Source organism: Cupressus sempervirens, chromosome 3 (genome assembly GCF_028749045.1).
Source record: "Cupressus sempervirens isolate cs-2001-9-10 chromosome 3, ASM2874904v1, whole genome shotgun sequence".
In the NCBI taxonomy this organism is placed as follows: domain Eukaryota; kingdom Viridiplantae; phylum Streptophyta; class Pinopsida; order Cupressales; family Cupressaceae; genus Cupressus; species Cupressus sempervirens.
Genome location: NC_143120.1, coordinates 131,022,463 through 131,048,170, shown reverse-complemented (window position 1 = coordinate 131,048,170; position 25,708 = coordinate 131,022,463). Strand labels below are relative to the sequence as shown.

Genomic DNA, 25,708 nt, shown 5'->3' with positions numbered 1-25,708 from the left:
TGCAGAAACTTTACACATGCTATGCCCATATAGCCGAGTCGGGGCAACATAGAATCTAGTTGGGCCTACTATACTATTGGGGTATAATTTAAGGTGGACAGTTTAAAGTAGGAGCAATTGATTGACATTGGAATGCCAAGGGACAGATTGAATTTACTCCCTAGGACTCTATGCTCTGCTGTGCTCTAACTAAATTGTAATAACCCCAACCGATTATAACTTCGTCACACACCAAATTTTTTTATAAATAAGTTGTTTGACAATTCGTCAAACACTTTGCAAGCAAGCTCTGATACCACTCTAATAACCCCAATCGGTTATAACTCCATCAAACACCAAATTTTTTTATGATTCAGTTGTTTGACATTTCATCAAACACTTTGCAAGCAAGTTCTGATACCACTGAAATAAGCCTTGCTGGCTCTCAAACAATTTGTAATGAAGAATTGATTCCTTTTTTGTTTTTGATGTTTACAATTTTTGATTCAACAATATAGTAGCAAAATAGAAGATATTGCAATAATAATTTGAATTCAAATTTTTTCGAAATTACACAGGGAATATACAACTGAAAATTCCAGATTTTAATACCAATTTAGATACTAAGTATTTTCACAAAATTTAAACAACCTAGTTGATAAAATATTCCCTATTATCTAAATAAAAAATATCCAAAAAAATAAGAAGTTACAATCCATGAACTTACATGTAGGCATGCTTTGAAAACTCTCTAAAATAAAGACTAGTAGTAGCAAAATAATTCTCCAACAAACAAATGCAACTGCAGATATGTTGCTCCAAAGGTGCAAATAGAAAATAATGCCCAACAATAGATATAAACAGTGCCCAACCAACTCCAAATTCACCAGCACACAATTTGATATAACAATTCTAGTGAATGCCTTCACAAATTCCAAAACAATCTCCAACAGCAAGAAAAGTTAAACTTCTCCTTAGCAACAGTTAATATAGTAAGAGAAAAAGGCAATTGTATACCTCAGCACAATTGCAAATGCAATCCTCAGAATGAAAACTCGGAATTGAATCTACAATACTTCAGCTGTAGATCCCAAACCCTTATACTTTAGTAAGGGCACAAAATTTCAGAACTTCAGAAGTGTCACAAAGACGAGAAAAATAATATTTAATCAGATGCCTTACTCATCAAATGGGCTCATATTTAATTTTTCCAAATGGCACAAAGTTTCCCAAATGAACTTCACTCAAAAAGCTTCTCACACACAACATTAAAATATAATAAAGTGCCATTATAATCTAATTTATTAATTGCTTTTGGCTCCGAAAATGACCTTTTCCACCATAACTTAATATTTTGACACGTAAGGCCACTGTTACTTGTTGCCACAATTTAAAACTTTTCATCCTAGGTCCAGTGAGCTATGATACTGAGGTGACCAACCAACAACACCAACAAAAATAACAACCTCAGCTATTTAGGTGAATAATAATAATAATTCACCCCTCTTGCGAAAACAACTGAAGAAGCATCAGAATCGAAATCTGACAACACCAAACTGATCCTCATGATGAAAGATGATGAATGAACTTGACAGAGTGACTTACTATAATTAGATGCTCCCTCCAAGATTTTTGGAGCTCAAATCGGAAGCCTGAAATAAAAACTAAGAGCATCCTCCAACTCCTTTAACTCAATTGAGCTCATTGGAACGAACAGATTGATTTACTATAAATAGTGAGTCCCTCAAATGGAGCCAAACACACCATAGGCTGCTAGAAAGCTTATAACCACGCAACTGAGACCCTCAAATCCCACTTTTAGCTCACGAGGGTCGCGATGGTGAATTGACTTGGCCAATTGTAGGAACTTGCTAAAAATGGGGACATTACATGGACCCAGCTTCTGAAGATAAACATTTCTATGCATCTTTACACAAAATGACTTAGCCATGTTAGCCAATACAACTATATTAAGCTTTACATTGGTATGTTGATTTGTAGATGTCTATCTGAAACTTGATCCATGAGAACTTTTCATGTGACTTTTTCATTCTATTCTTTATCAAGACACTCACTTATCTATTATTAGAAAGAAAAAGGGGACAATTCATTGTGCCATTGAACTATGCATTCCTTGCTTCTATCTTCAAATTCACAAAATTTATAATGTGCAAAACTGAATGAAAATAGTCTATTCCTAAGCCAGGGCATATAAAATTTTGGGAATTGTTTGGATGTAGATGGTAAATGGAGAACCTTACAAGGGATGCTAATATTATTTCAATACACCTAGAACTTAATTGAAAAACTCCAAGATACGAATTCCTTGCTTCTATCTAGAAATTCAAAAAATTTCTAGTGTACAAAACTGAAATGAAATAGTTTATGGCTAAACCCGGGCTTCTAAAATTAAGGGGATGGTTTAGTTGTGGATGGTAGATTGAGAACCTGACAAGGGATGTTCATTTTATTCCCTAACAACAAGAGTAAATTCTATCATAGTTGCATTTAATTTGTCCTTTCAAGTTTATAACCAATGGAGTCATTGTGTTTGTAAAGCTGTAAACAATAAATATTGACACAAATGTCAGATATGACTTTTGGTTTCTTATTCTATTTTATCAGGCATGTATATCCTTGACTTTGGGTTTCTTATGCATGTTTTTGTTGGTGCATCCTAGTATAAGTGGTCTCTGTTGTCATCTGTAGACTTCAGTATAGTTTCATTTCTTATACTGTATACATGACAAAGACCGACAGTCTAGATATGCACTTAAAGTTCTCTATTCCTGGATTTGTTGTTTATTAGAATCAGGGTTTGAATGTGCTTCTGATTCCAGGATTGGTACCGTACGCATGATATGTGCAAAGCAAATACTGATCAGTGGGCATTGTATGCAAAAGCGGTGCTTGACCGAACTCGACTTGCACTGACTGACAAAGCTGAACAGTACCAGGAACTGTTGCAGCCAAGTGCAGAGTACCTTGGCACTTTGCTTGGAGTTCAGCAGTGGGCAGTAAGTGTTGACACACACGTCCCATATATTTGTAAATTTACTAGATCATTAATATCCCGTGCTTAAATCATTAGTTTGGGGGAAAAGCATATTTTGATTTTTTTATTTGTTGCCTATGAAAAGAAATAATTCTTAATAACAAGTCTTTTTTTGCAGATCAATATGTTCACAGAAGAAATAATACGGGCTGGCTCTGCTGCCTCACTTTCTTTGCTTCTAAATCGTCTTGATCCAGTTCTTCGGAATATTGCCAACCTTGGATGGTCAGTTCCTAATACTTAAAATGAATATGATAATATAAAAGCTAATTTGTTTTCATTATTCAGTTACCTCACTGTTTTAAGAAAGTTTTGCTCATAATATTCTGGAGTCTAGACCTTAGAATATGCATGACGATAGTTGGCTCTATCCATGTATATGATTGGAAATTGTAAAACATGCAATGCAGATGTAAACAATTTTTCTTTCTTGCACAATTCTGATTATTAATATATCTGAACAGTTGGCAGATAATCAGTCCAGTTGAAGTGTGTGGGTATATTGCAACTGTAGACGAGTTACTCAAGGTTCAAAATAAGGTTTACAACCGTCCAACAATCTTAGTAGCAAGAAGAGTAAAAGGTGAAGAGGAAATCCCAGATGGTGTAGTTGCTGTACTGACCACTGACATGCCAGATGTTTTATCACACGTTTCAGTGAGAGCAAGAAACTGCAAGGTGTTTTTCTAAAATTCATTTAAATGACCACTTTTTTCTCTAACATATTGTGACAATACAGGACAGGTTATATTTAATTTTATAAAACTACCTGGTATTGGAGAATGTAAGTGATATTTGCAGTGATATTAGCTTTTAGTAACTTATGCTGTAGGAAATCTACATGCAGGTATGTTTTGCAACATGTTTTGAGCAAAATATTCTCAATGAATTACAATCCAAAGAAGGAAAGCCTTTTCTGATAAAACCCACTTCCTCAGACCTGATTTATATGTGAGTTCTTTCAGTTTATTTCCCTTATTAGATCTTGATCCTTAAAAAATACTCTTCTGTCTAATTGACTTTTTTAAAAAATGGCACAGTGAAATCAAGGGCACTGATATTCTTGGTGCTCCTGAGATGGTGTTCTCTCAAAGTGGGATGTCTCCAAGACTCACCTTAAAGAAGAAATGTTTTCGTGGAGCATATGCAATATCAGCTGATGAATTTAATAATGAACTGGTATGCATCACCTTGGCTTAAGGAGACTGCAATTTCATTGTTAGTTCCATGTTTAATATATTGTTGGTTTTTTAATGCATTTAACTGCATAAATATTACTAAGAGTTTTGGAGTAATGATTATTTTGATGAGAGCATATTAATACTACAATGTGATGTTCCAGTTCATCAGCCAGATGAACACAAACAAAATAAATGTTAAATATTTCTTTTTTCTTTTATGACATATTCTCATTTATCCTGTTATCAGAGAATATCCATTTATCTTCTTTCACTCAACAGGTTGGCTCAAAATCTTGTAACATTGCTTACATGAGAGGGAAGCTACCTTTGTGGGTCAATGTTCCTGTGTCAGTTGCTCTACCATTTGGAGTGTTTGAGAAGGTCCTATCTGAGAGCATGAACAAGGTATGGTAGCTGTTGAGAGAAAATTACAAATATAATATTTCAGTTATCATTGTTTGTAACTTGTAGTATCAAATTATCAATCATTGAATTTTAAAATCATAACAAAAGAAATAAGCACGATTAATGTCATGTAGCTACTTGTACTTCTTATTAATTGTTTATAGTGAATTTCATGTAACACCCAAGATATTACTACAGAAGATGATATAACTAGAACTGTATGATAGTTTCTTTATATACTTTGTGTAACTCTTTCATCTTACTGCCACAGCACACAACTTTCTAGTTGTCATATTTTCAAATTTATTGCCACATTAGCACAAGTGCTTTGTACATGTGCCCCACACACAGACACACAATTTTTAGTAACTGAAGGTTCATTAAAAAATTCATTGGTAAGTTGAAATTAGGTCAGTTAGTGAAATCATCTTAGGCACTGTACATTTTCATGAATATTTTCTTTGTATTTTATACTCTACTCTTAATGACATATTTTGGCAAGTAACATGACCAATCACAGTTGTAGAGATCAAATCGCCAGGTGATCCAAATTCTCAATGTACTCATCTCATATCGAGAATTTGCATGGGTGACAGATTTGACCCCAGTCAAATTTTCTTACGGGTAGTTGAACCCATCCTAAATGGAAACTGTTGGCAAAGACAGGTCTTACCACAGCCAAAACTATCCAAGAAAGGACCAAAAAACAGAATCTTCCTTTTTTGTGAAGTTGAAGCACTGCAAATTCTTTGGTTTCAGTTACAGAAGGCTCTGGATCTCCTGTTAGATCCCAATGCACGGCCTTTCAAAAACCAGTTGCACAATATTAATGCACTAAATTCTCTGTCAACCGAAGACCTTTCATTTAGGTCCTTCAAACTGGCATATTTATATGAAGTGATAAAAGTAATTGATTTGATAGGATTGTTTTACTAGGTCCAGTAGTTTGAAATCATATTTCGATAGATCTGTTTTGAAAAATAACAATAGTAATGGGCTGTTCTCTGTTAGTGATAACTTAGACATACATGTGAAATCAATTCCTGATCATATACACGTGTCCAATAACACACACATTCAGGATCCCGAAGAAAGATTTAATGGTCATACACAAAACATACAATATAATCACTTAATTGTAAAATTTTAGATACTGAATTGTTTGGAAGGCTCTTCTAAAATGCTATTGCACACATGCAGGATGTTGCCGATAAAATAACAGCTTTGAAGAATCTTGTAGCTAAAGGAGACTTGAGCAAACTTTCTGATATTCGACAAACAGTTTTACAACTCAAAACACCTCTTGATTTGGTATGTTATGGAGCTATATGTGAATAAAGTTTTCTTTCATCTGCATATACATATATTATTTTTTAATTCAAATGAATATAGTCATAGATCCAAGCATAAGAGTAGAATTTTAGGATAAAGCTAATTTATGCTGCCACAATCTGATAAATATGAACTCAAATAATTTAATACTGATAGTTTCACTCAAGGTATTTTGATGATTATATGTAATGTTTGGAATACATGAAATTATATGCATTCACATGTTTAGAGTCTAAACATTTCAGGTTGCAGCTCTACCCCACCTATATCAGATTGTTTTTTTGGTTCTTTCACCTTACAGCTTGTAATCTTTTGTCTCTCTAGGATCGTCTTTTTCTTATGTAACTCCCATCGTATGGTTATTGGCTTGACTGTTGAGTTGTTGACCGGTATTGGTCATTCCTGGATGATCAGATCAAGCTTGATAATTAGTAGGCAATCATGATGTTCTAGGAAAATCAGAGATACAGGATGATGGAATAATTTTGGAAGAGAAAGCAGTTTGGAAATCACTAAAGCATGAAGCTTTGGAAGAAAATGATGAAGGTTAGTAGCATGTGTTTTTCTAATTTCTGTTAACACAATCAAATATGGAGAGGACTTAAGAAAGTTCTATCAAGGAAATCAAGCAAATTTCTTCAGTGGCTTTACAATTGGTTCCCTCCACCTAAGAACTTGTAAAATTGGAAATAGCTAACACTTTTCCACCTAGTTGAGTGAAGCGCATGTTTTTGGGGGACACAACACTCCAAAACTTTGCCATCATGAGCTAAATGGGCAAATATTGAAGTGATGTGCACGTGCTGGACTTATGAAGTCATTCATAGGAACACATTTAAGAGAACTAAGTCATACGAATATGCATCTTATATTTGGTGAACTGATCTTAAAATTGCACCAGCAAGTGAAGGGAAATTGAAATTCATTTAGCACACACTTTCAATTGGCAATTTCCATGAAAAGCCCCTCCTAAAACTTGACAGTGATGTGTGTAAAACATTCCAAAGGGAGGAAAGAGTGGTTAAGTAGCTGGACACACACTTTGATGGCAAAGGCGTTATAAAATTCTGCTCAATATGTTGAAAAGATGGCTAAAGATTACACAAAAGCACCCAAAGAAAGAGTGAAAGCATTGCATAATGACATTGTACGCAATGATCCAAAATCATATGCATGATCAAGGCAATAGATGATAAGTGTGATCAAAACACATTTGGTCATCTACAAACAAGTATATTGAACCTATAGTTCATAGACTCAACATAATGTCTCCTAACCTAAACTTTTCTACTTAGAAAACTTGGCAATGTAACAAAATGTATAAACTATAAACTAATAGAAACACATTTTTTTGTGAAGTTCAATAGAAAGATGTATCCAACGAGTCTATAAATGAGCACAAAAATGTTTCTTACTAAATTTTATTAAATTTGAATACAAAGAATATGAAATCCAAACGGATGATGCAATCAATGATTGATTAATACGATGAATTTATGATGTTTTCCTCTGAAAATCATCATCACAATTGTAATGTCCCCATTTTTAGCAGGTTCTTGTAGTTGGCTTGGTCAATTCACCATCGCGACCCTCATGAGTTGACAGTGACATCTGAGGGTCTCCATTGTGGGGTTATAGGCTTTTCAGTAGCCTATGGTGTGTTTTGGCTCTATTTGAGGGACTTACTATTTATAGTAAGTGAAACTGTTGGTTCCGATGAGCTCTGTTGAGCTAGAGGAGTTGTGTGATGCTCTTAAGTTTTTATTTTGGGCTCCAAGAATCTTGGATGGAGCATCTATTTATAGTAAGTCACCATGTTAGGTTCATTCATCGTCTTTCATCATTAGGATTACTTTGGTGTTGTTAGATTTCAATTCTGATGATTCTTCAGTTGTTTTCGCATGATGAGTGAATTATTATTATTAATCTAAATATGCTGAGGTTGCTATTTTTGTTTGAGAGCTAGTTAGGTTATTACAATGGTATTAGAGTGGTTTCCTGCCATCCTGTGGGGTAGGAAAGTTATTTTATTTTCAGATTTGTTGTTGCATTTGGAGTGACCAACACTCTAGCATTTTCTAGCCATGAACAAACATAGGAGGAAAGAAAGTTCTAGAAGTCGGTGGAATAATGAGGAAGTTAGCGCGAAAATAAATGCTTTGCAAGAGAGTATGGAGAAACTTAAGCTTCATCAACAAAGGTTGGTAGAAAGCTTGTCGGATCCAGAGATAGTTGAGAGGGCAGCGAGGTATATGGTTTCAACCTTTAGAAGGCCGAGATCGAGGTTGCAAGGAAGGAAGCTTGAGTTTCCTCCGGTAGGTGTCCATGATGCAGATGTACCTGCATTTAGTATGGTACTTTCTAGTCCTAGCTGCAGTGTTGATGATGAACTCATTTCACAGAGATTAGTAGATGTGTTGTTACACTTTGTGGATAACGGCATTGAGCTTCAACAGGTCGAGGAACCTAGAGTTGTTGTTGAAGTTAGTGCAGAGACAGTTGATGCAGTTGTTACTACTGACACTACTGACTCTCTCGAGGAGGGGATTATTATTGGAGATTTGTATGTGAGTTATCATAGTGTTGCTCTAGTAGAGGAGGCAACTGCTTCCTCGGGCGGGACCAATGCATGTATGGAGTCACCCAGTTGTGATGTTGGTGATTTGTGTGTTACAACAGAGTCAATAAATGTGGGTTCATACTCTAGCGTTATTGATTCACAACTTGACGTTGAATCATGTGTGCAGTGTCAGGTGTCAGCAATTGAGGCTTTATTAGATGTGGATGCATATAGTATGGACACATCTGATGATACATTTGATAATGTTATGAGCTACATTGGGTATGATATCCCTTGTCAAGTATCAGTTGATGACTTCGAGGTGGTTTTGGATGGGTCCTAGGATTACTGTTTACAGGATCTATCTTTTGAGGTGGAAGTTGAGACATGCGGGGATATTGATCTTGCGAGGGCTTTCATTTCTTTAGATGAAGAGTTGATTAAGGTACATAGAAGTTGTATCTCAGATGTAGAGTTGTGTGAGGTCAATAGCACACATGCAGTGAGTGATCTTGTGGTGGGTTCTAATTTGATTTCCTATCATAGTGTAGTTAGTGAGACAGGGAGCTTGCATAGGAGTCAAGGGTTAAATAGGCATCATGTGGCTTGTCAACTGAAGCTGAGTGATAGTGATATTTCTTCAGCTCTTGAGCATTATGATGCTATTCGTCAGATGCTAGCTACATTTGGTTGGGGTGCTCCTATGTTGGATGAGCATGATGGTAGTAGTCTTTCCCTAGTAGAGGTTCATGTACTTCAAGAGGCTATTAGGATTTTGAAGCATAGCTACTTTCAGTTAGTTGTTGATAGGGATTATCTTTTGGAGTGCGGTAGCACCTGTTATGAGATGTGTAATGTCCCCACTTTAGTAGTCGACCAAGTGTGTGTGTGTTAGCCTAGTTCTACATGGTCCCAAGGGCTAACGAAGGGTTTAAAGAGATCTTAGAGTGTTTTGGCCTAATCATCTCTATTTTGGGCGAAAATGGAGTTGATTTACTTAGTCTCAGGCATACTATTTTTAGTAAGTCAGCAGGACACAAGGGAGGCTAGTTTTGGTGATTGAATTTGATACTCCTCGACAAGAGCTTTTCGAAGAGCTATCACTTGTGCTATTCAGAGTTCGATAGATAATATATTTTCATGTCTGAAGTATTATTAAAGTAACATTTAATTTAGTTGTAAAATATTAAAGTGTTACTTTAAGATTAAATTTTATGGGAATGTGTTCAAATCAAAAAGGGGTGCCTAAGGGAGACATAAGTGTTTATTTTAATATGTTTTATATCACACTTATCCCACATTGCTCATGTGAGTTGAATCGACTCTTGAAGAAAGAATAAAAGGGAAAGTTAGTGGCTTCATTTGGTAGGTTGAATATGAAGAGAAAACAATGCATGAGTTGCAAATCCATTTTTTTGGCATTAGAGGACGTCCATCCTCTCTTGTGACATTGTAGACGTCATTCCCTTGGGGTTTGGCCTTTGGAATTCATTGCTATCAGCTTTATATTAGGCAGATTGGGTGCATTTCTAGCTACAGCCGAGTTACTGTAGCAGTCGTGTACTGTGGCAGCCGTGTTACTACAACAACCGTGTCATTGTAACAACTGTGTCACTGTAGCACCCGAGTTACTATAGCAGTTACATAGTGTTTGTAGTAGGTCAATGCAAGGGCCACGCCCTCAACTATTTGATGTAAACAATGTTTATTCCGACTAATTGCTGGAGTATTCAGTGAGTCAGCTTTGCACTTGTTATTAATTTTTGGAAATCAATATAAATATAGTGTGTTGGTTATTTCTGCAATATATGTTATGCTTTTCAATTCCTATATTTATATGACATGCCAAACACAACACAATATAGACAAACCCTTTACAACCATAAGGGTTGTAGCACATAATGGGTTATTAGAGATTGCAAGCTAAATGTTTGATAAAATTACCATATAGCTGTAAATACTTGCAAGTAGATTTTGTGGGTATCCATTACAATGGTATCAGAGCCTAGTTCCTGCCATCCTGTGGAAGCCTTACAGGTTTTTTTGAATAGCCGGATAGAGGGAAAAATGTTTGACAAAATGACAAAACAGTAAAGTCACGAATAAAACAGGTTAAGAATGTATGTTTGAGCATGCAACAGAGGCCATTAACATCTGCCATACCAAAGCAAGACAACAAAGATTCGGACTCACAGAGCGAGCAGTCTAGTTTATCCATGCAGGTGGACGTAGAATCCAGTCATATGGACACAGAGGAGATATTCTTTGAACAAGATAGTAGTATGGGTGACCGAGATGACAGGAATACAGGACTAGGCAGAGGCAGGAATGCCAATCCAAATCAGGAGGAGGTAATGTTCAGATGGTTACTGGGTATGTTAGAGGAGGGGTAGCGCATGCAATAGGAGTAGAATAGGCAAATAGATATGATGTTGTGGCTTATGGCTAGATAGATGGGTGTCAATATTAATTCAGGTGATGCAAACAATGGAAATGGGGGCAATGATAATAATGGAGGCCAAGGCAAAAACAATGGTCTTGAGAATAACATTATTGACAATAATAATGGACATGGCAAGAATGGGAATGAGGCTGATAACTTTAGACATGTTGCACGCCTAGCTCGGACAGTGAGTTCAAGACCTCTTCTACCCACCTTTCCACCCAGAGATCTGGTTCAACCAGTAAATGAACTGCACATTACCAAGTTACAGGATCAATTCAGGAGGGACTGGGAGGCTAGTGGACTGGAGTTTCAAGTGGATATTTCCCTCAAAGATTATATGGATGTGAGGATGAGACACATGCCTAGAGCAGGAGGGAGGAATCAAAACTTTGAGCTGAGAAAGAAAGTTAGAAAACTTTCTTTACCTTATTATGATGCTTCAGGGAAGATGACTACACAAGCTTGGGTGCAGAAGTTAGATACATACTTTCAGCTGAATCCTATGCTTGAGGAGGAGGCTATCAAGTATGCGGCTATTCATTTGGATGGTCCAACTCATGAGTGGTGGCACCACGACATGGTAACCTTGGGGCATAATCAGATCACATCTTACGAGGAGTTCACTGAGAGGCTCATAGAGAGATTTGACACCAAAGATCCCGAGTTACTATTTAAAGAGTTGGGGGATCAGTTGAGACGTATATTAGTGAATTTTAGAGATTAGCTATGTTGGTTACATATATTTCACAGAGGAGGTTAGTAGTGATGTTTATGGACAGATTCTCATATCCCTTCAGGGGTTGGGTCAAGGGGCATGACCTAGCTGCATTATAGGAGGCCACTAAGAAGGTTCATGACTTAGCACCTTCTTCTTTTAAGAGCAGATTTCAGCCTAGGGATTTACATACGAAGAAGGATAAGGAAAAGGACAAAAAACCTTTTTACCATGATGTACAACTAAAAGGGGATAATAGGAAGTTGGATAATGACACCCTAAATGAGTTGAGGAGGAAGAAGCCATGTTTTCATTGTAGAAAGCCTTGAGACTTATCTCATAAGTGCCCTCTCAAGGCTAAGGCAAATCAAATAGAGTATTTTTCAATGGAGGAGTCACAATCAAAGGGGGAGGACCAGCACTCTGATTTGGATGAGAGTAGCACTCTGGAGGGGAATGACATTACTAAGGATGATAGGTCGTTGGCACAATTGACAGGGGCTCAAAAGGCGATCACATTCAGGGTCAGGGGTATTATCCAGGGGCAGAAAGTGATCTCTCTCATTGACACTGGGGCTACACATAACTTCATAGATGCATGACTGGTAGTCACGAGAGGTTTACTGACTAAGGAGCATGTTGGGTTTAGAGTCATGGTAGCTAATGGTGACAAATTATTATGCACTTGGAAGATATCTAATCTTCACATCGGGTTTGGAGATGGCTATGAGTTGGAGGATGAGTTCTATGTAGTAGACATGGGAGACTATGATGTCATCCTTGGCATGACATGGATGGCCTCGCTAGTTGAGTTCACACTTAACCTAGCAAAATTGCAGATGAGATTCCAGCATGAGGGAAAAACGGCTGTACTTAGAGGACTTTCGGATGGGAGTTGCAAAGTAGTCTCCCTAAGGAGAATGTAGAGACTTTTTCAGCATAACAACATAGAGTGGGCAGCAAAATGTTTCGTTATGCCAAATCCACAGGAGCCACAGGTAAAGAGTCATCCACTAGATACATAGGAGATACTTGACAGGTAGATATTCCACATGGGGTTCCTCCTGATAGGGGAATAGAGTATGTTATTGAGCTTGAGGATGGAGCCAAGCCGGTCATGATTACCCCCTACCGTCATCCTAAGAAACAAAAGGATGAGATAGAGAAGGAAATTAAGGAGCTATTGGAGATGGGGCACATTAGGTCTAGCAAAAGCCTTTTTGCTTCAGCAGTAGGTCTAGTGAAGAAGGATGGGACGATGCGCATGTGCATCGATTACAAGACACTAAATAAGAAAACAACTAAAAACAAGTATCCCATTCTTAGGATTGATGAGCTGATTGATGAGTTGCATGGTGCATACTTCTTCACCAAAATCGATTTACGATCTGGATACCACCAGATCAGGATGAGCATAGAGGACATCGAGAAGATAGCCTTCTGATTTCACTATGGCCACTTTGAGCTTATGGTTATGCCACTTGGGCTAACCAATGCACCTGCCACATTTTAGAGTTGTACAAACAAGGTGTTCAAGGGGCAATTGAGGAGATTCATCTTGGTCTTCTTTGATGATGTCTTGGTTTTTAGTAAGACCTGGGAGGAGCACTTGTAGCATCTAGAGGAGGTGTTATCAATTCTGGATAGAGAGTCATTATATGCCAAGGAATCAAAATGCGAGTTTGGCATGACTGAGCTCCTTTACCTTGGGCATATCATTAGTGCCGATGGTGTTCGGTTTGATCTTGAAAAGATTAGAGCTATTATGGATTGGCCTACTGCCACAAACCTCACACAGCTTAAGGGGTTCTTTGGTTTATGTGGTTTTTATAGGAGGTTCGTTAGGGGATTCTCACAGATTGCCGCACCTTTGACAAATCTTACCAAGAAAGGAGCCTTCACATGGATGGAGGCAACGCAAAGATGTTTTGACCACTTCAAATAGGTGATCTCATCTTGTCCAGTTCTAGCTGTACCTGATTTCACAAAGCCATTTGAGCTTCAATGTGATGCTTCAGGAGATGAGATAGGAGCAATATTGATACAGGAGAGACACCCAATTGCATTTGAGAGTAGGAAGCTCTGAGGAGTTGAGAGAAGTTGTTCTATCTACGACAGGGAAATGATGGCCATAATGCATGCATTGGCCAAATTTCGATCATATTTGTAGGTGGGCATTTTGTGATCAAAACTGATCACAATAGTATTAAATACTTCATGAACTAGCATGATCTTAATGACCGACAACAAAAATGGGTTACTAAATTGCAGGCTTATGACTTTGATATAGAGTTTGTCAAAGGTAAGAAAAATGTGGTGGTTGATGTTTTATCTTGGAGACCTCACTTATGGGCTTTGGCAAAGGTTTCAGGAGATTGGACATATCAAATTGCAGTGGAGTATGCAGAAGATGATTGGGCTTCTAGGATAGTTGTGGGCACCATTCAGGATGATAGGTATGTGGTGTTGGATGAGTTGATTAGATTTCAGGATAGGGTTTATTTAATCCCGACATCACAATTTAGAGAGGAGATTCTGAGGGCATTTCATGATGCATCTATAGCTGGGCATTCAGGGGTCTTCAAGACCTATAGGTGTTTACCGCATAGATTAATTGATTAATGCACATAGACAATGAACAAGAACAACATCAGTACTCCATTTATTATTTGCATATGCCAAGAGATTATATAATACTCCTAATGATTTACAATGATCCTAGATGGGGTATAAATACTTCCAGCCGAACCTTCTCGAAGGGGTCTGTCGGCTACACAATCTTTACCGACGACATGAACCCGTCAGCTACACACTCTTTACCGATGACATGAACTTGTCGGCTACACAATCTTTATCGATGACATGAACCCATCGGCTACACGATCTTTACTGACGACATGAACCTATCGGCTATACAGTTTCTATTGACGACATCATCCCCCCCAAAAAGAAAAAGTCGTCTCTAGACGACAATTACAAAATATCTGAGATGAATTAACAAACAAAATACATTAACTGACTAACTACAACAAGATAGATCTATTTCTGCCACATCACTTTCACATTCGTCCCATGCTTGCACCAAACTGGTCTCCAACCCACGTTACATCTGTAGCCTCTGCTAACACAATACTGTTTCGTTAATTAGACTGACCTTGATAGCCACTCGTGCTTCTTTCTCTGCTTCCAACCCCTGGGTACCCTGAGCCAAGTGTCGCTGTACTGCCTTCAACTGGATGATCAGCTTCTCCTGAGCTCTCTATGCATCCACCAAGACAGCTTCACGTCCAACACTTACTCCAAGTGCCTCAAAGCGTAACATCCCTCTCGAAAGGCTTGTTCCAGTGCTCTCTCCACCTTTGGTACACTATGCCTACAGCAGCTCCAGGTCTCATCAACTGGTCACACTTCCCATGATTGATAACCGCACCGACTGGGGGTCTAGGGGGCATCACCCCCAGTGGGGTCGAGGGGCAGCGCCCCCGTGGGGTCCTAGGGTTCGTGGAGAATATGCCTTAGATATAATTCTTTCCTTTTCGTTGCCTCTTCCCTTTCTTGACGATTTCCTTGCAACCAACGATTGGGAGATTACCTGCAGCATAGATCCTTACACTAGCTTCCAACAAAAAACTTGCCTATGGAAAATAGTCTCGGCATCCCCATCCTCCATTTTCTTGATGCAGTTTTGAAAAGAAGTCGACACTTTCACCGGCTTGCTGCAAAAGTTTGGAGTCTATTCGCGGAATGTTAAAATGTAACACTTTGGCCTCCGCTAGATTTGATGCTGTCCGTAGAGTAAACAATTCTACATGCGAGGATAATACCGTCTGCGAAAGAAGTGAAGTTAGATGCCAGAAGCCTGCGGATAACAAGTTAGACACCGAAGGAAATTAGGCAATTCGCACAATATAGTGCCCACGGGAGAGAAGGGTAACTTTGCGGAGAAACAAGAGACATCCGTGGGGAAAAAGAACCTACACACCATACGCTAGCGGAAGAGAAAGAATTGGTAGCTCGCAAAAAATTTAAGAAGCCATTTGCAGAAGGCTGCCCCGCGGAATAGCCCACGGGACACACTGCCCACGGGAGAGGTGTCTAAGGGACACCATGTCCGCGGGACAGGTGCCCGTGGCATGCCTCACGTTACTTTTTTTTTTTTTTAATTTTCTTTTTTTTTTGTTTTCTTATAGATGAAAAATACAACTCAATTTTCCCTCCAGACTTCGCCATTCTGCGACAACGAGGGAGTCTTCCTGACATGGTACATCTTTAGCTTCGATTCGTTGACTGCCTAAGGTACTTCTTGTCCGTCCAAAGTCTTCAATTTTAGTGCTCCATTGTCACCTACCCCTCGGATTTGGTATGGCCTGACCCACTTGACTTTAAACTTGCCTGGTTTGACTTCATTCTGTCCGTCATACTTCAGCACCAACTATCCGAGTTGAAACTTGTTCATTCATGTGTTTATCCTGCCACGCTTTGTGTTTGTTCTGCGTCACCTCCATGGCCTATTGTGCCTACAATTTCGTTGACTGCCATCCCTTGCCGTCAATACCTGTATTCTTGATTTTAGAACCTTCACTCTGTATTCCTGAAGTTTTTATTAAACCCTTCCTCTTTGTTTCCTGTACGATGTGTTTCTCTTGCCGTCGGCACCTTTCTACTATATCCGTGGTTTGCCATAACATTTTCTTTCTGTGCAAACCATTTATTGTGTATTGGACGGTGGAATCTTTCCTTTTTCTACGTTCGCACTGTATGTTCTTCCCCTTAGTTTTAGTTGTAACTGCCTTTCCTTCTTCCGTTTCTCTATATTCCTTTAGACATTCATTTTCCTCTTCTTTCTCACCTTCGTCCACCCTTAACATATTACAGCTCAGAAAGAGTTCGTAGTCCTCTATCTACCAATGGTAAAGACCGTTGACAGAATCCAAATCGTCATCCGTTGATCCTCCTTCCAACCGCAGGACTGCCTCTTGATCTAGTTCCATACGCTGCTTCCATTCATCTTCTTCTTCAGAATTTGATGACAGAGCTTCTTCACCCAACGACGAATTTCTGCCCTTTGCTTTCAAGTGATAGAGTGTTTTTCTTCCAGTCGTGTTTAACTTTGGCTTGAATAAGCCATCCGTAGCCCAGAATGGTGTCGTATCCTTTTCTTTTCAGCGGGATCACGACGAAGTCAAGCAAGAATGACTGTGTGCCAATTGTCACCGGTTGTGCCATTAGGACGCCGAGAGGTTTAATGTCGTGTTGGTTTGTTGTCAGCAACTGGAATGTAAGTGGCCACAACGTCGGCTGTCCCAACCTTTTCCAGGTATCCTTGGGTAAGACGTTCACGCTGGACCCTCCGTCGATGATTGTGATTGTCAACACATTTCAGAGAATCCCCATCTCAACAACCGCCAGATGTCGTTCGGATGTGAGGGCTAGCAACATTGGGTCTTCTCCACCTGCGGCAACTTCCTTCCCTCTTCCTGGTTCTCCTGGTAACTGGGCAGTTGGCATGATATTTGTGAGTGCCGATCGAAGCTAAAGCATTGTGATCAACAAATCGTTGATTTTGATGGGTACCTCTATTTGTAGTATCTGCCGTACAATGTTCTGTTCCACGCAGTTCCTTGTAGAGGCACCTGTGGTGTCCCTCAAGTGTGCACTCTTTGCCTGTGTCACTTTCTCAATTTCCTTCCGTACTTCCTCTAGCCTCTTCTTTTCTTCTGTCGGGTCAGGGTATAGTTTTTCTTGTTTTCGTGTGATTGCCGGCACCTCCTCTTCGTCCATCTTGACGGTGATCAGATTCACTCCAGACTTTGGGCACTTGGCATCTTCATGATCACTAGGTCCGCACCATTTGCATAATAATTTTGGTGTGTTTTCTGTTGTACAGTCCCGGGCAAAGTGGCCCCACAAATTACATGCTCAGCATTGAACTATTGGCCGATCATTTGCATCGTACTGAATTCGACTTTGGCTGCCATTGTTATTGTTCGCATTGTTGTTGTTCTGCCCATGTCTATTATTTCTGTACCCTTTAGACGTGGCACCCTCTGTACTTGTGTTCTCGCTCCCTCCAGACGTGGAAGCCTCCTGTGTTAGGAACACTTGTTGAGGTCCTTTGGTTTTCATGTTAAAGGGGCATTCTTTTGTGGAATGTCCCATGATCTGGCAGATGTTGCAGAACTGGTTCTTTGGATAGGACCCTTTGGTGTGACCTTCTGTCTTACACTCCGTGCACCATAGGTCGCTTCCTTTCATTTCTTTCTGCATGTTCTTAAATTCTTTCATCATACGGATCATGTCCTTCTGGAGAGCTCAGACCTTCTTGCTGCTGTTTTCATCATCTCTGCTATCTTCTCTCGAGGACGTGTCATCATCTGAATCAGATGAACTACTCTTCTTTTTCTTTTTTGTCTTCTGCTCACTTTCTAAGTTCATTGCTCGATTGTATGCTTTAGTGTATGATGACGGTGGTACAATCTTCATCTTCTTCCGCAATTTCGGACATAGGCCTTCAACGAACCATCTTTTTTGCAGCCCATCTGCCGGCTTATTTTCTATTTTATTTATTAAATCTTTTAATTTCTTAGCATATACTCAGACAGTTTCATTCTTCCCTTGCTTTGTATTGTATATCTCCACTACGATCTCATTGTTGCGCAACAGTTGAAATTCTATGATAAATTCCTTTTTAATGTTGTCCCAATCGGTTAGCTTTTGGGGATCTGTATCAGCAAACCAATCAATTGCGACACCTCATAGGGTTATCGGAAACTGTCAGATCCATTCATTTGTATCTGTTATGCCATTCGCTCTCCAAATTGTTTCGCATGTTTTACAGTGCCGGATTAGATCTGCCGTACCATTGGCATCAAACTTTGGCAACTTTTCCTTGGGTCCCACCATCACTACTGGATTTTGTGCACAAGCGTTGTTCGGTCTTGCAACACTGGCACTGTTCACTCCCACACTAGCGCTTTGCACTCCCACACCATGGCTTTGCACTCCCACACTGGTGATCTGTACTTCCACATCGGCGATTTGTACTCCCACATCGACGGTCTGCACTCCCACACCGGCGCTCTCTCCAAAAGTTGTGTTCTTTGGTGAAGAAGGGTTTTCCCGTTTCGGAAGTGTATTGCGAACGAAGAGTTTAGTTCACACTCATGCTCCCTCGGCACTCCCAGCCGTGCAAGTTAATTCCCTTCCTTCTGGATTCTCTTCCCTCGGTGAATACAAGTTCAAAAATTCCTCCCTTGCTTCTTCCACCAATTCCACCTGCTGTCGAGTCTCCTCCAACAATTCCTCAGTGCTTCGGTGTCCGTCGACAATCTTCTAAAACCTTCGTTTGCGTTTAGCCTGTTGCGCCAAAATTAAATTTCCTTGAGCTGTGCGGATTTTGTCTTTGTCCTTCAGCTTATTTTTATTTTTGTTTAACTAATTCGGCATCAGTCTTCATTCTAGCCTTTGTTCCAGGTCCATCGGGCAACAGCACCAAATGTTTACCGCATAGATTAATTGATTAATGCACATAGACAATGAACAAGAACAACAACAGCAGTACTCCGTTTATTATTCGCATATGCCAAGAGATTACATAATACTCCTGATGATTTACAATGATCCCAGATGGGGTATAAATACTTCCCGCCGAACTTTCCTGAAGGGGTCTGTCGGTTACATAACAATACTAATCTACCCGTCAGCTACACAATCTTTACCGACAACATGAACCCGTTGGCTACACAATCTTTACCGATGACATGAACCTGTCCGCTACACAGTTTCTACCAACAACAAAAGGCATATCCAAGAGCGGTTCTCATGGAGAGGGCTCAAGGATGATGTTCAGAGGTATGTTAGGGAGTGTGCAGTTTGTCAGTAGAATAAGGGAGAGCACACATATCCCGCAGGTGTACTACAACCCTTGCTCATTCCGAATAGGAAATGGGAAAGTATTTCTATGGACTTCATCACTAGTTTACCACGAGTGCAAGGAAGAGATTGTATTTATGTGGTGGTAGACAGATTGACAAAGTTTGCTCACTTCTTTGCTATTCTTTCTACTTATATAGCAGTTCAGGTGGGAGATTTATTCTTTAGAGAGGTTTTCAAGTTGCATGGGATACCAAGATTTATTGTCAGTAACAGGGATAGCAAGTTCATGAGTGCCTTTTGGTAGGAGTTGTTCAGGCTGTGTGGTACAAATCTTACAATTAGTATGAGTTACCACCCTCAGACAAATGGGTAGATGGAGATAGTAAATAAATGGGTGGAAGGCTATTTGCGGAACAATGTGATTGTGTAATAGAGAGCGTGGGTCAAGTGGTTATACATGGGGGAGTATTGTTACAATACCATATATCACATGACCATTAGGATGACTCCATTTATGGCATTGTATGAGTATGAAGACCCAACTTCATGGATTTAGTTTTGGGGAATAGCCGAGTGCCCAAAGCCAAAGACCTATTGCAAGATAGTTAGGATACCTGAAAGCGCTTAAGAACATACATTAGGCTCAAAATTAGCAGAAGTTGTATGCTAATCAGCATAGGGTAGAGCATTGTTTCGAGGTAGAGGACATGGTGTATTTGAGGCTATGACCATATAGGCAGTCATCACTCAAGAGGAGCGGAGCAGAGAAGCTAAAGCCTAAATTTTATGGTACCTACAGGGTGGTTCGCAGAGTGGGCAAAGTTGCTTATGAGCTAGAGCTTCCAGAGGGCAGTTGGGTGCACAATGTATTTCATGTGTCGAGGCTTAAGAAAGCCATTGGTCAGAGTGTAGTTCCTTCCACAAATTTACCCCCTTTGGATGAGGAGGGAAAGCTCGTGTAAGTACTTGAGGCTATTCTGGACACTCGAGAGAGGAAACTCAAAACGAGGATAGAGAAGGAGTATTTGGTTAGATGGAAAGATCTGCGAGAGGAGAATGCTACATGGGAGAGTGAGCAAGTTATTCAGTAGGCTGGACTGAGATTGCTTGAGGACAAGCAATTTCAAGAGGGGTGGACTGTAATGTCCCCACTTTAGTAGTCGGTCAAGTGTGTGTGCGTTAGTTTAGTTCTACATGGTCCCAAAGGCTAATGAAGGGTTTAAAGGGATCTTGGAGTGTTTTGGCCTAATCATCTCCAGTTTGGGCCAAAATGGAGTTGATTTACTCAGTCTCAGGCATACTTACTATTTTTAGTAAGTTAGCAGGACACAACGGAGGCTAGTTTTGGTAATTGAATTTGATACTCCTCAGCGAGAGCTTTTCGACGAGCTATCACTCATGCTATTTGGAGACTGATGGCTAATCTATTGTTATGCCTGAAGTATTATCAAAGTGACATTTAATTTAGTTGTAAAATATTAAAGTGTTACTTTAATATTAAATTTTATAGGAATGTGTGCAAATCAAAAAGGGGAGCCTAAGGGAGACATAAGTGATTATTTTAATATGTTTTATATTGCACATCTTTTATCCCACATTGCTCATGTGAGTTGAATTGACTCTTGGAGAAAAAATAAAAGGGAGTGTTAGTGGCTTCGTACGGTAAGTTGAATTTCAGAAGAAATCAATGCATGAGTTGCAGATCCCTTTTTTTGGCATTAGAGGACGTCTATCCTCTCTTGTGACATTGTAGACGTCATTCCCTTGGGGTTTGGCCTTTGGAATTCATTCCTATCAGCTTTATGTCAGGCAGATTGGGTGCATTTCCATCTACAACTGAGTTACTATAGCAAGTTACTATAGCTGTCGAGTTATTGTAGCAGTCATGTACTGGAGCAGCCGTGTTACTGTAGCAGTGCATCACTGTAGCAGCCGTGTCACTATAGCAACAGCGTCATTGTAGCAACCAAGTTACTGTAGCAGCTACATATTGTTTGCAGCAGGTCAATGCAAGGGCCACGCCCTCAACTATTTGATGTAAACAATGTTTGCTCCGATTAATTTCTGGAGTATTCAGTGAGTCAGCTTTGCACTTGTTATTAGTTTTTGGAAATCAATATAAATATAGTGTGTTGGTTATTTCTATGATATATGTTATGGTTTTCAATTCCTATATGTATGTGACATGCCAAACACAACACAATACAGACAAACCCTTTAGAGCCATAAGGGTTGTAGCACATAATGGGAAATTAGAGACTGCAAGTTAAGTGTTTGATAAAATTACCATATAGCTGTGAATACTTGTAAGCATATTTTGGGGGTATCCATTACATGTTATTATGGAAAGAGGAGGATGTGGTTGAGCTCACCCAAGAGCTTGAGGTGATTGTGGACTCTCTTCAGTGTACTCAATTGGCTCTTCAAGAGTCATAGTCACGATTGGATGAGGTGACCATGGAGTTGGAGCATGTTTAGACCACACTAGCCCCAAATCCAATTTAGTTGCATATTGTGGTTGGTGGCGAGTTTGCTTCTACGGTTGGGGATGATGGACATGATAATGTGGTCGACACATTTGTCCAGCATATGGGAGCAGTAGGTATAGAGGAGGTGAGAGCATCAACAGAGACAATCTCTCATGGTGATTTGCTTCCTTCCACGGAAAGCGGATCTATTTCTTCATTTCATACAGTTGGTACCATTGGACAGTAAGTAGTGCCACATTTTCAGAGGGATCGGTTGTGGGTCATAGGGGAGAAGGTTGATGCTTCCACATATAATTTCTACTGTATAGAGTCTTTCATGGAGTATTTTTGGAGAGTTTGGATGTGTGAGAGGATTCATACAGAGTGTCCAAGGGTACTCTCATTCGAGGCTCTTGTGCTATTAAGAGGTTGGTGGGAAAGATTGTAGAGACTTTGTCTGCTATGTTTCCCCACAGGGATTTTGAGTTTGGCTTTGCTGAGAGGGTTTGCCAAGATCCTGCCCGATCAATAGTTTGGAGTTAGAGATTGGAGCCATCTTCTGATTCCTAGTTTGATACTGATGAGCCCTTGACAGAGATTGGGAGTTTTTATTGGCATTACACTATGAGGAGCACTCATCACTGTTCTTTTGACCCACAAGTAGAGGATTTTGTTTTATATCGGTGTGGGTTGGCTCTAGTTTCATACTATCTATTATGGGATGAGTTAACATCATCTTCTGCAGATAGGATCAACAGCTACAAGTCAGACCACTTGCAGGATCCACACACCGAGGACACTTTATCAATGGTTGGAGTTGATGATAGTGATTCAGGTACCTATGTTTATTACTATCTCCACAGTGTAGTTGGGTGTGAGTGTTAGTTTGATGGGCACTGAGATGTGAACAAAGTTGGTATTTCAGTTGAGTTGAGTTTCGATGAGTTATTGCCTTCATTAGTGCCTAGGCTCAGTTTTCAGATGATTCTGATAGTGATGGCCGTTATTTGGGTGTTGGTGCTATAGGAATTGCTTATACATGACATGGATAGTATGCAGTTCTACCATGGGATCCAGGTGAACTGTGATGTTCATTTTGCTCTGGGATTGCTTGGGGACAAGCAATCTTAGGGAGAGAGGACTGTAATGTCCCCACTTTTAGCAGGTTCTTGTAGTTGGCCTGGTTAGTTCACCATTGCAACACTCGTGCGCTGATAGTAGGATATGAGGGTCTCAGTTGTGGGGTTATAGGCTTTTTAGTAGCCTATGGTGTGTTTTGGTTCCATTTGAGGGACTTATTATTTATTGTAAGTTAAGCTGTTGGTTTTGATGAGCTCAGTTGAGTTAGAGGAGTTGTGTGATGCTCTTAGTTTTATTTTCAGGCTTTTAGTTTGGGCTCCAAGAATCTTGGAGGGAGTGTCTATTTATGGTAAGTCATCTTATCAAGTTCATTCATCGTCTTTCATCATCAAGATCACTTTGGTATTGTTAGATTTCAATTCTGATGATTCTTCAGTTGTTTTCGCAAGACAAGTGAGTTATTATTATTATTCACCTAAATACGCTGAGTTTGCTATTTTTGTTGGTTGGTCACCTCAATATCATAGCTTGTTGGAACCTGAACGAAAAGTTTTAAATCGTGGGAACAAGAAACAGTGGCCTTGCGGGTCAAAATATTAATTTATGATGGAAAAGGTCATTTTTGAAGCCAAAAGCAATTAATAAATTATACTAATGACACTTTATTATATTTTAATGTTGCGTGTGGGAAGCTTCTTAAGTGAAGTTCATTTGGAAAACTTTGTGCCATTTAGAGATTATAAATATGAGCCCATTTGATGAGTAAAGCATCCAATTATTTGATTATCTTATCTTTCTTTGTTGTCTTTGTGACACTTTTAAAGTTCTAAAATTTTGTGCCCTTGTCGAAGTATAAGAGTTTGGGATTTACAACTGAAGTATTGTAGATTCAATTTTGAGATTGGTTGGCAAATTATGCTGAGGCATACAATTTGTCATTTCTCGTACTATATTAACTGTTGCTAAGGAGAAATTTAATTTTTCTTGTTGCTGGAGGTTGTTCTAAAATTTGTGAAGGGATTCACTAGAATTGTTATATCAAATTGTGTGCTGGTTAATTTGGGTTGAGTGCCAATTTATATTTGTTGCTGGGTGTTATCTTTTATTTGCACTTTGGAACCAACATTTTCCAAATCTGCAGTTGCATTTGTTTGTTGAAGAATCCTTTCTTGCTCCTAGTCTTCATTTTAGAGGGTTTCAAGGCATGTCTTATCTATAAGTTCATGGATTCTAACTTCTAATTTTTCTAGGTATTATTGATTTAGATAATAGGGGATATTTTATCTAGTGGGTTGTTAGTATTTTGTGAAAACACTCAGTATCTAAGTTGATATTGAAATCTGAAATTTTTCAGTTGTATATTCCCTATGTAATATCTAAATATTTGAGTTGAAATTATTAGTGCAAAATCTTCTAGTTTTCTGCTATATTGTTGTATCAAAATTGCAAAACCTCAAGAACAAAAAAAAAGAAATCAATTCTTTAGCACAAATTGTTTGAGAGCCAGTCAGGTTACTACAATAATTCACATAGTTACACCATCCTGGGGGACTGGGGGATGGTAGAATGGGGAGACAAGTTTTCGGGACGAGGGGATAGAGGCCTTAATTTGGGGACCGTGGGGGGACGGGGCGGTGGCGGGGAAGGGAGGGGTTGTATATACTATACATATGGAACTTAAATTGCTAGTTATGAAATGATATATTGCAATATAAGATATAAAGATGTAAAAGAATAAACACTTGAACATTGCATTGAATTGGAGCATCGTACATTCGACATAAATAGTCAAATCAACAAATGGTCAACACCGAGAGGTCTCCCAATCCTTGGCAAAGATGGTGGAAGTTGGTGTCACCGTTGGGGATGGGGAAATGAAGTCCCCAAATCCCTATTGTGACCCCGTCTCCTAGACATGGGCCAAAAAGGGGGGGGAGGCGTCCCTGTGTTACATTGATAATTCATTATTAAAAATATGTTTTACATCTTCCTCTTCCCTAATTTAGTGAAAACTTTAAGATAGGTTGAGGTTCTTGTATTGTCCCTTTTTTATGTTATCTTACATTGTGGTTGACAATGACCTTATGGGTGTGTGTCAACTTGATTAGAAAGGTTGTTTGATGTTATTGGTGAGCTTAGATGGTTTATTGAGATGTCACTTTTGGATTATGATGAGGACTCCACGATTCTTGGAAGGAATGTCTTTTTTTAGTGTCACTTGGTCAAGTCAATTTGTCATCATTCATCATTAGAATCACTCCTATACTTTTAATTTTTTATTTCAATGCTTTTCGACCATTTTGTTCTAGTTGAGTGTAATTTTATGATATACTCAGTTAATTTTAATAAGGTTTCCATTTTAATTAGAACAATTTGATAGACACCTCATTACTATAATTCATTGGAAATAGAATGGAAAGTTATAAATGATGAGACATTGCAAAGTGACTTTTTATGTTGGAGATGCTTTAACAATGAATTAGATCACGTTTAGGGTTTTGGGGCTTATTAAATTAATGAAGTGGTTTTATAATGGGATTTCTATAAGGTTCTCAAAAAAAAGCTTAGAAAAAGGGATCTGAGAGCTCCTTTGGTATGATTTAGTTCACTTT

General features: G+C 39.1%; 1 protein-coding gene across 2 annotated transcripts in view; it reads left to right on the top strand.

The window, feature by feature from the left end:
* The window catches only part of LOC149565109 (alpha-glucan water dikinase, chloroplastic-like), a 180,777-nt gene that overhangs the window by 119,887 nt on the left and 35,182 nt on the right, over positions 1 to 25,708 (top strand). For both annotated transcript variants that reach the window (XM_089818652.1, XM_089818653.1), the window contains exons 20-26: positions 2,820 to 2,996; positions 3,153 to 3,259; positions 3,499 to 3,712; positions 3,882 to 3,985; positions 4,075 to 4,213; positions 4,495 to 4,620; positions 5,821 to 5,931. In XM_089818652.1, coding sequence (XP_089674778.1) covers positions 2,820 to 2,996; positions 3,153 to 3,259; positions 3,499 to 3,712; positions 3,882 to 3,985; positions 4,075 to 4,213; positions 4,495 to 4,620; positions 5,821 to 5,931 — 978 coding nt within the window. The remainder of the gene's footprint in view (positions 1 to 2,819; positions 2,997 to 3,152; positions 3,260 to 3,498; positions 3,713 to 3,881; positions 3,986 to 4,074; positions 4,214 to 4,494; positions 4,621 to 5,820; positions 5,932 to 25,708) is intronic.